Source organism: Eurosta solidaginis, chromosome 2 (genome assembly GCF_040869045.1).
Source record: "Eurosta solidaginis isolate ZX-2024a chromosome 2, ASM4086904v1, whole genome shotgun sequence".
NCBI classification, from domain to species: domain Eukaryota; kingdom Metazoa; phylum Arthropoda; class Insecta; order Diptera; family Tephritidae; genus Eurosta; species Eurosta solidaginis.
Window position 1 is genome coordinate 27762921 of NC_090320.1, and position 17886 is coordinate 27780806.

General features: G+C 38.2%; 2 protein-coding genes across 4 annotated transcripts in view; both read left to right on the forward strand.

Moving 5' to 3' along the window:
- Ror (Tyrosine-protein kinase transmembrane receptor Ror) overlaps positions 1-17886 on the forward strand; it is a 156061-nt gene that overhangs the window by 90818 nt on the left and 47357 nt on the right. The window lies entirely within an intron of this gene.
- The window catches only part of LOC137239463 (toll-interacting protein-like), a 116440-nt gene that overhangs the window by 88654 nt on the left and 9900 nt on the right, over positions 1-17886 (forward strand). The window contains exons 1-2 of one of the 3 annotated variants that reach the window (XM_067764786.1): positions 6394-6759; positions 6838-7280. The exons of 1 other annotated variant lie outside the window; for it this stretch is intronic. In XM_067764786.1, coding sequence (XP_067620887.1) covers positions 6993-7280 — 288 coding nt within the window. In that variant the 5' untranslated portion in view covers positions 6394-6759; positions 6838-6992. Of the gene's footprint in view, positions 1-6393; positions 6760-6837; positions 7281-17886 lie in introns of those variants that run through there. One more of the 3 variants, XM_067764787.1, reaches the window with a different exon arrangement.

Genomic DNA, 17886 nt, shown 5'->3' on the forward strand with positions numbered 1-17886 from the left:
CAGGGGGCTGTTAGTTAAGCCTTTGGTGGCCCTCCAGGGCGTTGTTCGCAACCGACGTGACGTCTTCACGAAAGGAAGTATTGTTTTCCAGGTCGAGACTCTCGAGAAAACTCAGGCTGGGGACTGCTTCGGGTCGGTCGCCGAATTTTCGCTTTATATGCACCACACCCCGCATTGTGAACACCGATGAAACCTTTTTCCTCTTCTTTAGATGGATCGCAGCCTTGAAGATCTCATAGTTGTTTTTGGTCAGCGATGCATTAACAAAGATAGGCTCATTGGAATTTATTCCCACATGCACGAGTCGCAGCCCTTTGGTGTTGTTGTGGCGCCTGAAGCTCGCAATCGTTTTCAACAGCGTATTTCGGTCCGCAGGTGTGTAAAATTTAATGATAACGGCGGGATCAACCGTACCGTGGGGTAGTTTGCGTTTCGGCCGAAAAACACTTTTTAGGGGGGGTGGCTGTAAGTTTAGCGTGAAGCAGAGGTGGTGGAAAATCTTTTGTAAGTTTTCCCCTTCCTCGAAGGGAATCCCATGAACTCGGACGTCGCATGCAGCAATTTGGAGTTCTTGCTTGGATATAAAGTTTTCCTGCTTACATACTCTCTGTTTTAGTGTGGCTATTTCATTTTCGAGGTGCCCAATCCTCTCAAACATACCCTCCATGCGATTAATTCTACCACTTAACTCGTTTAACTCCTTCTTCAGGCCTTCAAATTTATCTTCCAGTTTTCTGCATGTAAACTCCATCATACGCTTTTCTGCTTCCATTATTTTATTGGACAACGAGTCATTGTACTTTATGAGTCGTTGGTCGATTGTACGGATGAGGTTAGGAGATGTATCGCTTAGACGAGGAGCCTTTTTAATTGTTTCAGCTTCATTGCCCAAGGTCTCGCCACGACGCTTTCCAGAATTTTGAGACATAGTGTTCCAAAAAAATACTCCAAAAAAATAGATGAGTTGGAACCAGGTGGCAGCACAGGCGTAGATGGTATAATTTATTTTAGGCTATCAACCGATAGATGGCGCGAATGCGATTGTTGAATTACTGAAAGCTTTCTGCACAGGAATTGGCGGGAGATTTCCAGTTGTTGGTAGCTATGTATATTATCAAACTTTCTTTGTTGTACCACTGCTGTTATTGTATTATGACAATTGTGATTCTCATTAAATTCACTACAAATTATGAGTTTCAGCTGCACTCCGTGCTCCACACTTTGGGAGTTGCTAGAGATTTTGATACTTTTGAAAGTTTATCTTAAATTCTCGACAGAAATGATTAAATTTTTGAATTATTTACGCGCTCACTTTTAAACAATACTTCACACGAACAGAGTTGCCAAACGTCTTTCAATTAAAATATATATTTTATAAGTACAATGGAAAATAAACGCTTCTGGTGCGAGTTTTCCGACTTATACCGTGAATTACCAGCACTGTGGAAAATAAATAGTGATTTTTTATACAATTAGTGCCTTTTTAACACAATTAAAACACATGTTTCATTTGTTGCGCTACTTTAAAAATGAATATTGCGCAGTGTTTTTGTGCCGTGTATGTCAAAATTTTCATTTGCACCAATTTCGTCGTTTTATATTTCCGCATGGTTTTTGTATCATGTATGGGCCGTCTTAGACACCTCTCCCAACATTTATGGATGTCTACTATCAGTTGCCCGCTTTTCTATACTTTTACCGGAAAGTTAATAAAATGTATATCGCTCAAAAGACAAAAAACTGAAAATTTATCTTGGGAGTATCACCCCATTGTTTTTACACAGAATACCTTCCTGCATAGGCTATTGTCCACAGAAGTCACCAACCGGGATAAGAAAACATCGCCGAATGGACTTTTAATTTAATGCTGTCAGACTTAAACTAAAAAATTTAACTTTCGTAATATAAATTTTATCAATTATGCTTTCAGATTGCGGGCAAAAATTGTAATGTAATACAAGATTGTGTGTCTCAATATGTACTTGTGCAACTCAGCGACTTTCTCCGATCCGAGGCGGCTTATTACATAGCGACAAACGATTGCAAAATTATTAATAAGAAAATGTTTTTATGTATGGCTTAGTTTAAACTAAAGAATTTTGATAAACTTTTATGAATATAATACAGTAGAACCGCGAAAAAGTTATAGATAAGTGGCATATTTAATAAATTCGAAAAAAAAAATTCATATTTTTTTATGGTGCACCGCCAACTTTCGAATTTATTCAATATGCCACTTATCTACGGCAAATTTACGGTAAATTCGCGTGCAAGAATTATTTTCCTCACTGGTCTCTAAGGTGGTTTTCTGAGGGTGGCACGCTAGCTTCACGTGAATTTTTTTTTTGTTTCACGGATAAATTACGGCAAATTCAAGGAAATTTTCCCAATAGTAATTTTTTCAACGTAAAAGTTGTCTTGCCAACTTCAGAGAAATTCACCAAAAAGACAATTTACTCATACATTGATTAAGGCCCGATTTTTAAGTACAAGTTCAACTCAGTTTGTCAGTTAAACTACGCTTAAACTTATTCTGCAGTTTTTCAGTCTTTTTTTAACTGGGGTAGCTTTCCGTAATTCGATATCGATCAAGAACGAGTATAAAATAATCGTTTTCGCTTTCCGTAACAAAAACTGTCGACGCGTCGTATCAAACGTTCGATACAAACTGTTCGATACCAAATTAGGTGTCGAATTGCCTTTTTGAAAGTTATGATTTTATGCTTTGGTGATTATTTAGGGAATGATTTTCCTTCAGAGATTAAGAAACAAACGCTATTTATAAAAGAAAATATTTGGTGTCTCCAGAAAGCTTTCTAAACCCCCTTTGAAATCGATCATACCAAGATACGGGGACTAAAATGGCATCATCGAGCGTGCGATATCGACTTGAAGTATCGAATCAACTAGTGTCGACTATCGAATTACGGAAAGCCACCCCTGAAGTTTAGACTGAGCTTAAGCGGGCGGTATGACAGGGTTAAACTATAGTTAAGTTATCGGTGATTTGCGTTCGTTCCAAATGGCGTCGAATATATCCAACAAGCATTTAGGCTTCAGTACCATTAGAGCTCATGTTGATAACTAGCCATACTTCTAAAATCTCAAGAGTTGTTTCGAAACAGTGGCTCAACTCGAGAATCATAGCGTACTCAGTAAAAGAGGTAATTTTTTATAAAGCAAAAAATGCTATTACTTAAGTTGAACAAATTTAATTAACAACTTGTGGTTCTTTAACTGGACTGAAATGTAAGATACCATACTACAGTTCTTTCACGAAAATAAAATGAAATATATATAATTCAAAAAATAAATAAATGTGACACGCTAACCTCCGAAGCGATTTTAGGCAGAGCTTCTCTTTCAATTTGCATCGTGCTCCTTTTAATTTTTCCTACAAATTGGCCGGAAGGGACCTACTTGTTTTAGCCGACTCCGAACGGCATCTGTAATGCAAATTAGTTTACACTGAGAGCTTTTCCTGGCAGAAATACAAACGGAGTGCTTGCGAAACACTGCCGATCGGTAATCCCGCTTAGAAAAAGTGGGTTCTAATTGAAAAACCTTGTTTCTAAAATTTTGCCCGTGGCATGAAGCCAGCATCTTCGATGTGGTAGGCGGAGCACGCTACCATCATACCACGGCGGCCGCCTATATAATTTATTTTTGATTACTTACGCCTCATTAATGCTATCAATTAGGTGTTTATTTCTCACAATAAATAGCTATTTGCTTTGGTGGTACCACCTTCGATATCTTTTTTCAACTCAACTCGATATCCAATGTAGGATATCAACTGGAGAAACTTGTTGAATATTCATTTAAGAAGTGTACAAGATCTCTCGAAATTAGGATATTAATTTGAAAATATTAATGACGTTGGAGATCAACTCGAAAACTTTTAATTTTACAAAATTTCTCAAAGGTTGGATAGTGGTTGGAGAATGCAGTTGGATATCAACTCAAGAACTATATGGTTTAAGAATAATTAAATAATGATGTTGGATGACACTTCCGGAACTACATATATAATTTCGCTGGAGAATTTTTTCCATGTTTGTTGGGTAAACAAAATCGAGCTGTTGCCGTATCTAAAAATTTTCTAGATAATAAAAAAACCAATGTTGCCCCACAAAAAAACATACCCCAAAGGTGGCCTTAAGGGCCAATTAATGGTGACTTATAACCATATAACCATAACCAGATAAAACAGCTGATCGAACCTACCTTATGGAAATCAATGTAATCGATTAATGGTGCCATACCATAACACTAACGCCATAACCATACCATAGCCAACCAATTGGTTTTTGGTTTCCCGCCATATCCATAACCTAAAAATATTTGCGTTGGTGAATTTAATAACTTTTTGTAGATTTTATTCATTGTTTTGGATACGTTATGACAATGAGACTTATTTTTTGTGGAATATGTTTGTAATTTTTTGCGTTTTCATTTTTATGAAATTTTCACGATTTATAGGATAGGGCACCATTAATCGATCACATTGGAGATGGTTATGGATATGGCGTTAGGGTTAAGGAAATTTAATTAGCCCTCTAAACTGTGACTGAAAAACTGGTAGACTAGAGTTTAAGCAAACTTAGTTTAAGCTTAGCTTAACCAGCTACTGAAAAACCGGGCCTAAATAATATAACATTGCATATTATTTTATTTTTTTTAAATACAGAAATGAGTGTATGTAGCTAGGTTTTTGCGCAATTTTATCAAAAAATTTATGAAATGAAGTTTGCTTTATTATATTTTGAAACGTTTGCAGGGGTGGCTTTCCATAATTCGATAGTCGACAGTCGTTGATTCGATACTTCATGTCGATATCGAACGCTCGATGATGCCATTTTAGTTCCCGTATCTTGGTATGATCTCTTTCGTTTGCAGATTTCAAAGAGTGTTTAGAAAGCTTTTTGGAACTACCAGACTATTTTCTTTTATAAATAGCGTTTGTTTCTTAATCTCTGAAGAAAACATCATTCCCTAAATAATAACCAACCATAAAATTATAACTTTCAAAAAGGCAATTCGACACCTAATTTGGTATCGAACAGTTTGTATCGAACGTTCGATACGACTCGTCTACAATTTGTGTTACGGAAAGCAAAAACGATTATTTTATACTCGTTCTTGATCGATATCGAATTACGGAAAGCCATCCCAGCTTATAAATTTAGTTTGAACGCATCAATTTTGCTGGTAATATTCTAGGACAGGGGTGGAATGCTAATAAATGAACAATATATCAGCAGATGTGCCAAGACATGTATTTACCTCGGCATCAATAACCTCAAAGTATAGATTTCACTGATGCCAAAAGATATTTGCAAAAAAACATTTAAAATTTTGTGCACAAATTTGTTGTGCAAAGAAAAACTATGAATCCTACCTTCGGTTTTGGAGCAATCCGTCGTCATTGTTCGGATTATTGATACCGAGGTCAAAACGGGTCTTTTAAACACTCTACAAGAGAAGAGAATGTGCATCAAAATTAAGCTTAGAGCGTTAATTGGGCGAGGTCTCTCCGAACGGGCAGCTACAACCCAAAAAACCAGAAAAGCTTGGATACACTTTTGGTGCTGACCAATGCGATTTGAGGTAATGTATCTGAAAGTTCCTGCCCGGCTGGTTAATGTGTTCAGCAACGAAAACGCTGATAGCGTCGCCATTCAATATATTATATGCGATAGACTGAGCAACGAAAAGTGGGTGAGATACGTCACCACCGGATGTGAACGCACAAGCTCTACCCAAGATGCCATATTAGACGATTTTGGAGATAAAAAGTTAAATGTATCCGCTTCCAGTCGGAACAGAACCTGTAATGAAAGCTGTAAAACCATATTTAAAACAGACTTGGTTAATAATGATTACTAATGGTAATGATTAGCCGTTCCATTGATTATTTTCTTTAAACGCCATTTAATGATTACTTGCCATTATTTTCTTTTAATGATTACTTTTCAATTAATTAAAAAAATAATCAAAAGTAATAAAAAAAATGAAATAATCAAAAACGCCTTTTTGATTACTTTTGATTTTTTTTTTTTTGATTTTTTTCAATAATCGGAAAAAACATGTTTTTTTTTATTTTTTTTTTTTCTAATGGTAATCAATTAGTAATTGCTTTTTACGGAAAACAATTGAAATAATCATTGGCCATTAAAATAGGCATCTAAATAATTGATTACTAATGCTAATTCAAATGTAACAGGTCTGATTTAAAACAATTATTATCGGTTTTATTCTAATTTTAAAACATCTTACCATCGTTTTACTCCGTCACGCGGTTGAAAAATAGAAAAGTCAACACAAAACGAAATTTCATAAAAAAATGATGACGTTGTACATATATTTTTCAGAAGATAACATTTATATACATTTTTTCCACTGAATTAAAAATGAGTTATATAAAGCGACCAGATTCATATTTTTAAGGGCGTTTAAGAAGGCGGCGAGGACCTAACATCGCGGCTAAAACCAAGGAACAAAAAACGCTAGGAAAGCTAGACGTCGATAGGCTGCAATCGAGGAGCAGTGGAAACATCTCTAAAGCACTTCACACCGCCGACGAGGAAAAACTGGTTACTAGCGACTACGAAAAAACAACTCCCCGCACGGGCAGTGTCCTGGAACGTCGAGGCATATCTGTCCGGTCAGGCGATGCAAATTTTGAAATTAACATATACATCTCTCCTGTCACCTGCCCCACTGGATATTGCCGTGATATCGACGCCCTACTCGCTGGTAAAAATTGCATTATTCTAATATCTAGCGCATGTATTAGACCTGTCCTTGTCCACTTTCTTCATCCCCGCAAAATAGAAAATGGCGTGGGTGGTATCTCTGCTAAAGCATAGCAAACTAGCTAACGAAGGAGAATCATAGCATCCGATATATCTCTTATCGCCAGTATCAGAGACACTAAGCTATTCCGCTCTCCTTTTTCACCGCAAACCTGCGTCTTGGCAATCACCTGCATGGCTTTCGAAAACTACATAGCCCACCATCGTGCTAAACGCCATCAATCGCAGATAAATTGCGGATTGAATCAAAAACCATACCACAGTATAGTACGCGTAGTGCCAGACTTATCACAAGCTTTTGATACAGTAAATCACGGCACGTTACTGCATGACTTGGAAGCGGCCACCCTTACGCCTAGTCTCAAAAGGTGGACTGAAAATAATCTGCCTAGACGGCTGGTACCGGTGCAACTAAGGAACTTAACATCTAAACCCAGAAGAATTAAACAAGGGGCACAACAGGTTGGTGTCCTATCCTTGAATTTGTTTATTTTCTATATATCGAAGCTCCATTCGCCAACGATCACGATAATGGCAACAGGTATCTACATTGTACCACCTCTAGTGTGTCCCCGCAAATTGGAAGCACGAAATAAAAGAGAAACTCCAAAATTTGACAGCAATTAATCAAGTTTCATGTGCATATGTAAACGTGGTCAAACTCTGTAAAACTTCCAGTATTCTGGATCATAGTTGTTGAGGTTCCCAATTCAAGAAGCTACGTGGCTTAATCGGTGTATCGATAATTACTGTCAACTTGTGTATCTCTCTTGAACGAAGTTAAATGGCCAAGTTTTTGTTTTGTAATATAAAAGTACCCACATGTTGATTAATCCACAATTTTATGTAAAGTTTCATCATTAACACTTCAGGCCAAAAATGAGAATTTATCGGTACACAAATGACCCAGCACATAAATTGCATATATCCCTTGAACCAGGCAAGTTTTTCATTTTATAGGTACCTATTTGCAGATGAATACACAATTTGATTTAGGGTTCCGTTTGGCTTGGTTCAGTAGATATACAAAAATGGACATTAGTTATCGAAAAACCGATTAATGCACTTAGTGCCTTAACCGTTAACGATAAAAAGCTTGAATCATGGTGTTCCTCAATCTATAAGAAGGTAGGCACAAAACGCAACTAAATTTTTTTTGAAATTTTGCTTGGTTCAAGAGATATACACAAAAATCAGTTAATAGCCCGCACTGATCAATCAACCGATAAATCGCACGTAGAAATTGAACCGTTAATGTTAGAACGTTGAATCAACTTGTGGATTTATCTACGAGTAAGTGGCTACATGGAACACAAAAAGAGTTAAGAAAATCTTGCTTAATTCAAGAGATGTAGCGCAATTTGTGTGCTGGGCCATTGTGTACCGATAAACTATAATTTTTGCCTTGAAGGGTTATTGGTGGAACTTTGTATGAAACTGTGGATTAATGTACAAGTAGGTGGCTATATAATACAAAAAAGTTTAAAAAATATAACTAGATTCAAAAGATATAGGGCAATTTAGGTGCTGGGTCATTTGTGTACCGATAAATTCGCATTTTTGCCTTGAAGGGTTAATGATGAAACTTTATATCAAATTGTATTATTTTGCCACCTTCCTGTAGATTGATACTCAATTTGATTCAACGTTCTATCCTTAACGATTCAGTTTCTACTTGCGATTTATCGGTTGATTGATCAGTGCGGGCTATTAACTGGTTTTTGTGTATATCTCTTGAACCAAGCAAAATTTCAAAAATTTGTTTGTTACGTCTTGTGCCTACCTTATAGATTGAGGAACACCATGATTCAAGGTTCTATCCTTAACGGTTAAGGTACTAAGTGCATTAATCGGTTTTTCGATAACTACTGTCCCTTGTGTACATCTCTTGAATGACAAAGTTTTTGTTTTTGCAATATATAGGTATTCACCACAATTTGATATAAACTTCTATCTTCCTTCAGTACAAAATGGCAATTTATCGGTACACAAATCACCCGGCACCTAAATTGCCCTATATCTCTTGAACCAAGCAGGATTTTCTTAACTAATTTTTTGCAATATAGTTGCCGATTGATACACAATTTGGCCAGGTTTCCATTTTCCTTGGTTATATACACAAAAATTAGTTAATAGCTAGCACTGATCAATCAACCGATAAATCGCTCGTAGAACTTGAACCGTTATTGATAGAACGTTGAATCAAATTGAGTATCAATCTACAGGAAGGTGCCTATATAATACAATTTGATATAAAGTTTCATGGTTAACCCTTCAAGGCAAAATGGTAATTTATAGGTACACAAATGGCGCAGCACCTAAATTGCCCTATATCTTTTGAATCCAGTTAGATTTTTTAAACTTTTATTCTGTATTATATAGCCACCTACTTGTAGATTAATCCATAATTTGATATAAAGTTCCATCATTAACCCTTCAAGTCAAAAATGATAGTTTTTCGGTACACAAATGACCCAGCATACAATATGCCCTACATCTCTTGAACCAAGCAAGATTTTCTTAACACTTTTTTTGGTTCCATGTAGATAAATACAAAATTTAATTCAACGTTCTAACATTAACGGTTCAATTTCTACTTGCGATTTATCGGTTGATTGATCAGTGCTAGCTATTAACTAATTTTTGTGTATATCTCTTGAACCAAGCAAAATTTCAAAAATTTCTTAGAGATTGAGGAACACCATGATTCAAGGTTTTGTCATTAACGGTTAAGACACCAAGTGCATTAATCAGTTTTTCGATAACTACTGTCCCTTTTGTGTATATCTCATGAATGAAAAAGTTTGTTTTTGCAATATATAGGTACTTACTTGTAGATTAATCCACAATTCGACATAATCTTCTATCATTAACCCTTCAGGGCAAAAAAGGAATTTATCGGTACACCATGGACCCATAAGCCAAACCGCCCTATCTCTTTTGAATCCATTATATAGGTACCTATTTGTAGATGAAGACACAATTTGACTTAGGGTTGCATTTAGCTTGGTTCAAGAGATATACACAAAGGGACAGTAGTTATCGAAAAACCGATTAACACACTTAGCGCCTTAGCCGTTAACGATAGAACCTTGAATGAAGTTGTGCCTCAATCTACAAGCAGGTAGCGCTACATAATGCAACAAAAAAACTTTGAAATTTTGCTTGGTTCAAGAGATATTTACAGTATGAAGATGGCACCGGAGGCATCGAATAAGATGGTTTGCCCACGAAATTATGTATGGTATTTAAAGCAGTACAGGCACGTAGTTCGAAAATTTTCTGGCGAGTGTGTACAACACTATGAAGACGTTCGACATTACAGAACTCAACCGACTAGTCTTAAAGAAAGTGAAAAGATGACTGACTAGCCTTATCCATACACGGTCGGTAAATTCTTATGACGAGTTATGCCCGGTAAGCCCTCTTAAAGTACACTAACCAATTCTTAAATAAGGATATTTGACGTAGTTCAGGCATATAGTTCAAAAATTTTCTGGTGAATGTTCACGTGTACCAGAAAGTCAGAGTAGTAGCCTAAGGAGAATTGCGGACACCCATTTTAGAAAAATACTGCACAATTTAACAGGTACTCAGAAACGTACGACATGCGACAACGGAAACAATTTGGTATACTTTGCCCCTAAATGTATGCTACGTAATTCCAAAGTATTGCATTTTACTTTTACAGTGCGTATAATGGGCCACACGCATTAAAATCGAGCATTTTCACAGACTCGATTTGCTGAGTAAAAAGTTGAGTCTGGCAAATGTTCGCCATTTATGCGTTTCACCCTATCTCCACTGCAACAACAAAAATGCCATATCTTATAATACGTCTTATAAAAACGTCAAATTTAAGAATTTGTTTCATAAACGCCTCACCTTTACGGAAGTAAATTTGGGTATACCTTGCCCTAAAAAGATTACTACCAAATTTTGTAGAACTATCTTAAAAAAGGCATTTTTTCTGTACGCATAAACAACTATGAACAATAAAATTTTGAATTGTTGTCTAATAACTATCAATATCTTCTAGCCGCAGTAACCTAGTTTGTTGTTGTAAGGTTTATGTTAGGTTAGAGGGGGGTAAGAACCTCTTTGCACATCACGAAGGTTCGTGCTAATGTCCCATAAAAAAGTCTTAGTGAAATGCTGTGTTGTAACTTTGAAATTCCTACAGAAATACCACGCGCATTTTAGTTGCCTGGCATAGCGTCATGCTCCTGAAAATTAATGTGAGGTATAAAAAGTAAATTAAGCAACTTACAGATTTCGTCATCTCCCCTCGGGGAGGATATGATTAAAAAAAAAAATAAATAAATATCATGTCGAATCATGCATCCTTTTTATTTTTGGAACTTTTTCCATAAAAGTCCACATATAAAAGTAAAATCTGTATTTTTATTTTTTGAGTCCGATTGGACTAGTTAAACTCGGACTTTTAAAAATATAAGTTAATTCCGGATAATCCGTTTCTTTGTTATTAAGCCGGACTTTTATTTTGGCCTAAAAAAATAAAAGTCCGGATTTAACTTTTATTTCTGGACTTTTACTTTTAAAAGTCCGAGTTTAACTAGTTCTATCGGACACAGGTAATAAAAGTCCGAAAATATGCCCATATTACCTTTACAATTCAACTCTGGTTGGGTTGAAATTTCGCAATTTGGTATTACAGATTACAACTCACTTACTTACTTACTTAATTGGCGCTTAACCGTCTAAACGGTTATGGCCGTCCAACAAGGCGCGCCAGTCGCTCCTTCGCTCCGCCAACCGGCGCCAATTGGTCACACCAAGGGAGTTTAAATCGTTTTCCACCTGGTCCTTCCAACGGAGTGGGGGCCGCCCTCTACCTCTGCTTCCATAGGCGGGTTCCGATAGAAACACTTTCTTGGCCGGAGCATCATCTTTCATTCGCATAACATGGCCTAGCCAGCGCAGCCGCTGCGTTTTAATTCGCTGGACTATGTTGATGTCTGCGTATAGCTCGTACAGCTCATCGTTAAATCTTCTTCGGTACTCGCCATCGCCAACGCGTAGAGGTCCATAAATCTTTCGAAGAACTTTTCTCTCGAACACTCCCAAAGCCGCTTCATCTGCTGTTGTCATGGTCCATGCTTCTGCCCCATATAGCAGGACGGGTACGATAAGTGACTTGTAGAGTATGATTTTCGTTCGCCGAGAGAGGACTTTACTTTTCAATTGCCTACCTAGTCCAAAGTAGCATTTATTGGCAAGATTGATTCTTCGCTGGATTTCAGTGCTGATGTTGTTGCTAATGTTGATGCTGGTTCCCAAATAAACGAAGTCTTTTACTATTTCGAAATTATGGCTGCCAACAGTAGCGTGGTTGCCAAGGCGCATATGCGCTGACTCTTTGCTCGATGACAGCAGGTACTTCGTTTTGTCCTCATTCACCATCAAACCCATCTTTACCGCTTCTTTTTCCAGCTTGGAGTAAGCAGAACTAACAGCGCGGGTGTTTAGGCCGATGATATCAATGTCATCAGCATATGCCAGTAATTGCACGCTTTTATAGTATATTGTTCCAGTGCGGTTAAGTTCTGCAGCTAGTATAATTTTCTCCAGCATCAAATTAAAGAAATCGCACGATAGGGGGTCACCCTGTCTGAAACCTCGTTTAGTTTCGATCGGCTCGGAGAGGTCCTTCCCAATTCTGACTGAGCTGATGGTGTTGCTCAACGTCATTTTGCACAGCCGTATAAGTTTTGCGGGGAAACCAAATTCAGACATAGCGGCATATAGGCAGCTCCTTTTCGTGCTGTCGAAGGCGGCTTTAAAGTCGACGAAGAGGTGATGTGTGTCGATTCTCTTTTCACGGGTTTTTTCCAAGATTTGGCGCATTGTGAAAATCTGGTCGATGGTAGATTTACCAGGTCTGAAGCCGCACTGATAAGGTCCAATCAGCCGGTTCACGGTGGGCTTCAATCTTTCGCACAATACACTTGAAAGGACCTTATATGCGATATTAAGAAGGCTGATTCCACGATAGTTGGTGCATTTTGCAGTATCCCCCTTCTTGTGGACTGGGCAAAGAACACTTAGATTCCAACCGTCGGGCATGCTTTCGTCCGCCCATATTTTGCTAAGAAGCTGCTGCATGCGCCTTACCAACTCCTCGCCGCCGAACTTGAATAGCTCCGCAGGCAATCCATCAGCGCCCACGGCCTTGTTGTTTTTCAATCTGGTTATTGCTATTCTAACTTCGTCATAATCGGGCGGGGGGACATATATTCCATCATCATCGATTGTGGGATCGGGTGCTTCATCTCTGCGCGGTGAATTGCTGCCTCCATTTAGGAGAGCAGAGAAGTGTTCCCTCCATAATCTAAGCACTCTCTGGACATCAGTTACAAGGTCGCCGTTTTCATTCCTACAGGAGTTTGCCCCGGTCTTAAAACCTTCCGTCTGTCGCCGTATTTTTTGGTAGAATTTTCGGGCGTCATTCCTGGTGGCTAGCAGCTCAAGCTCCTCGCACTCACGCCTTTCTGCTTCTGCTTTTTTCTTCCTGAAAAGGCGTCTCGCTTCCCTTTTCAACTCACGATAGCGTTCACACACTCCTCTTGTCGCGCTCGCTTTTAACGTAGCCTTGTAGGCAGCGTCTTTTCTTTCGGTTGCAACGCGGCATTCTTCATCATACCAGTTGTTTTTTCGTGGCCGCCGGTAACTAATTTTTTCCTCGGCGGCAGTATGAAGTGCTTTGGAGATATGCTCCCACTGCTCCTGTATTCCTTCAGGATGAGTTGTGCCCTCAGAGAGCAGGTGTGAGAGTCGAGTTGCGAAATCATTGGCAGTCTGTTGTGATTGAAGCTTTTCGACGTCTAGCTTTCCTTGTGTTTTTTGTTCCTTGTTTTTAGCCGCGTTGAGGCGGGTGCGTATTTTGGCTGCAACGAGATAATGGTCCGAATCGATGTTAGGTCCTCGGATCGTTCGCACATCTAAAACACTGGAGGCATGCCGTCCGTCGTGATCGATCTGATTGCGAGTATTTCGATCAGGAGACAGCCATGTAGCTTGATGTATCTTTTTATGCATGAACCTCGTGCTTGATATGACCATGTTTCGAGCACCGGCAAAGTCAATCAGCCTCAGTCCGTTAGGAGAAGTTTCATTGTGTAGGCTGAACTTTCCGACTGTAGGGCCAAAAACACCTTCTTTGCCCACCCTGGCGTTAAAGTCGCCAAGCACGACTTTTATATCATGACGGGGGCAGCGCTCGTATGTGCGTTCTAATTGTTCATAAAAAGTGTCTTTCACCTCATCGTCTTTCTCCTCTGTCGGCGCATGGGCGCAGATGAATGATATATTAAAAAATTTTGCTTTTATTCGAATAGCGGCGAGACGCTCGTCCACAGGCGTGAACGCCAGCACTTGGCGACAGAGTCTCTCTCCCACCACGAATCCGACGCCGAAACTGCGCTTATTCGCATGGCCACTCCAATATATGTCACAATTTTTGATCTTCTTTCTTCCTTGCTTCGTCCAACGCATTTCTTGGATGGCGGTGATGTCAGATTTTGCTTTGACGAGGACATCAACCAACCGGGCATCTGCACCAATCCCATTCAGGGAGCGGACGTTCCAGGTGCATGCCCTCAATTCATTGTCCTTCAAACGTTTGCCATGGTCGTCATCAATAGAGAGTGTATTTATCCGAGGCTTGTTGTTATATTTCATTGGAGTATGGTTTTACGTGGCGGGTCCCAAGCCCAGCGCACAACCCGCTCAGCGGGGGTGAAAATATTACTTGGCACGTTTATATAGCGAGCCGCTTGCTCCAAGACAGACGCCCGCTTGCAGCCGCACCTAGAGGTGTACAGACGCTGCCGATGAAATCTCCCCCGGCTAGCCCTTAAACCGATTATGTCAGAGTGGCCTAGCCAGGCTGTCGCCTTCTCACATTAGCTCACCGCTAAACGGGTGTTTAGCGGCTACCCAGAGGATACTTGGCCGCAAGCGACCGGCAGTAGTGAGCTGCTTGAACCGCATGCAAAAGAATCGCTCTGGCCATTCCCAGGTGAATGGCGGTCAGAAGCTTTCCCCATTTTCGTGGACTTCTACACACGGCTCCACCCTCAAAAAAATGTCGGATGAGTTGTCTAGTGTGTTGGTGTAGTTTTCAAAGACGTCAAAATCTTACAACTGATTACTAGCAGTTGTCTCATACAATTGTGCAGTTGTTTTGAAAAAATTTAACGTTTTACAAGACGGTTGGTTCACCACCTAATTTTTAACAAAAATTTTCAAAGTTGGTATCAAAAGGCATGTTTCGATCTCCGATTTAAGAATCCGAAAACAAAAATTAAAAATTTTATTTCTGCCATATCATTTCGGTTCAAATTTTCATGTGGTTGTATTTTGCCAGATTTTTTGTACACACTAAAGCAGAAAGGCGTTGGACCCACCCATGGTTATTTTTACAAATCGCGGCCAAAGACGGCCAACGCAGAAAGATGTTCTGTGCACAAAAAAACTGGAACGGGCCTCATATTTCGGACCCTCGGGCCATTTTGTGGGTTTTTGTAAATATTTTTCGACAGAAATAAAATTTTTAAGTTCCGCTTTCAAATCCTAAAAACGGAGATCGAAACGCGTCTTTTGATACCACCTTTGATAAGAGTTAGATGGTGCACGGGCTCATAAAACGTTACCAAAAAAAAAAAACAAAAAATTTAAAGCCGGTAGTTAAACCCTTTTTAATCAAACAATAATCAACAATTTTGTACACATTTATAGAAAAAACAACGTTTAAACGAAGGATTACATTGAATAACTTTTTGACTTTATGGAGCGACATTCCAAAGTGAACGAGGCTGGCTGCAGTTCGGATGCAGTCAATGTAGGTGAAATTATGCGAACAGTAGTCCCATTGATACTAATCACTACTCCTGGGAATCCTGTTTACAATTTTTGCTGTTTGGGTTTTAATCCACTATAATAGGGCAATAATTCTTATCTTGATCCAAATATATTAAGAGTCCAAGGAATTATATTATAAAAGGAATAACAGTTTCCGCCCCTGATCTCAAGAGATCGTTCGCAGAATCGAAATAGCTATAATATCAGCTCGTATGTCAAATCTTTCAGTGTTTTCTGTTATAATAAAAGTTATTTATTACTTACTTACTTATTATTTATTAACTTAATTATTAATTGTGAAAGGCTTTTTAAACCCTTTAAAAATTTACCAATTTTTGCATTAATCTAAGAAATTTTAAAAACACCAAAGATTTTGTTAAATTACTATCAAAAAATTCTAAAAACTACCGGTAAAATTGGATAACTCTTTTGCACGTAGACTCGACTGAGATAAAATATATTTTCTTGTACTTTTTCACTACAACTTAAAAACTCGCAATTTAATTATTCAGCCCAATTCTAAACGAAAATTCCGTGCGGGCTTTTCCCTTCTCCCATTCCTCGTATTCTAAATAAAAATTCCCTGTGAGTTTTTTCACTTCTCCCTTTCCTCCTATTCTGAACAATGTTCGAAAAAGCGGAAACCGGTTATGGGAGAAAAGTAGGTATTATGAATGTGAGGGAGAGGGAGATTTCTCTGCCATTTCATAGGAGTTTTTTCACTAGTTAAATTAAAGGGAATGCATCAAAATAGTTGAAGGAAATTGGTTATTTTAAGAAAGAACACTTATTTGTACAAATTTGTGCTAAAATATGTATTTACATTCTACCACAACATTCTCACTTTTAATACAACAACATCAACCACAATATTCTTTATTTTAAGTCGAAAAGTATATCATAAGCAACGGAAGAGCTCTTCGCATATTTGATGCAGCCATCCAGAAATTGCGCAAGGATTTTTTAAGAAGGCTTAAATAGATTTTGGCATATGGCGAAAGGCGAACTCAATTCGACTTGGCCGCCAGAAAATTGCTTTGCAGAATGAATGCAGGCAACTCCGGCGGATTTGTGTTATCCCGCCGGTCTTCTTCTTATGCTCCTCTGTTGATGTTACTGTGGCACCAATTCATTACTCATTTCAGTGAATACCACATGAAATGCAATAATGTGCATTGTTTATACCTTATTTATTAATTTCAAACAAATTGGCAACAATAATTAAACTTTACAATTTTTTAAACAAAATAAGAAATGCGCAACGAAATTTCAATTGACAAAACAGCTGACTTCGAAAATTCGAAAATCCTATTCCCCAATTATTCTTCTCCCTAGGAGAAAAGAATTGGAGGAATTTTCCGCGGGAATAAAAAAATCCGCGAGAATATTTAGAATTGGTCTGATTGTATTATATAACAACTACTGAAAAGGAGTATCACCCTGTCTCCGTTGTCGATTCGAAAGCATCATATCTCAGAAAACTTGTAAATGGCATACCATATCAGAATATGTTTCAAAAAACGCCCAATCTGAGCATAAATCAATACATTTTGACATTAAATTGGACGTTTATGGAACAAATTCTGAAATAGTGCATTTTCGATCTTGCAGTGGAGAAAGGGTGATATTCCACTCAGTCTCGAATAAGGTCTCAATATCCATAACATTCAGATTTATTCGAAAAAAAAAAAAAAATTTATTCTGTCCACCTCTACTTCAGATTCAGTCAGAATGTATTTTTTTCGGCAAAGTCTTTGATTATCGAACGCTTCTTCCTTCTCATTGCCGACGCCTTTGTCGTAAAAATTTTCCATTTTTCCTCGACAATATCACATAGGTCGCCACAATTTCTGGAGGTGCCAACATTTTCTATCTTCTTACCTTACTATAACTTAAGATGTTATTAAAATCAGTCGGTTAGTCCAGAAAACTATTAGAAGCTGCCCACAAACTTACGCTGCGTGAAGTTTACCAAAAAAACTCTTTTTCACGCAACAGACACAGAAACTCTGCTGCCAAATGTCAAGAACTAAGTGTCCAAAAATACCTCGACAAGAGCCTATTATGTTACATAACGCAAACTTATAACAAAACTCTTTTGTTCATCAGATATTTAAAGTTCCATCAATAATAAAATATATTTACCTCAGTGAAAATGGAAAAAATATTCCGTTTGAAAAAAACT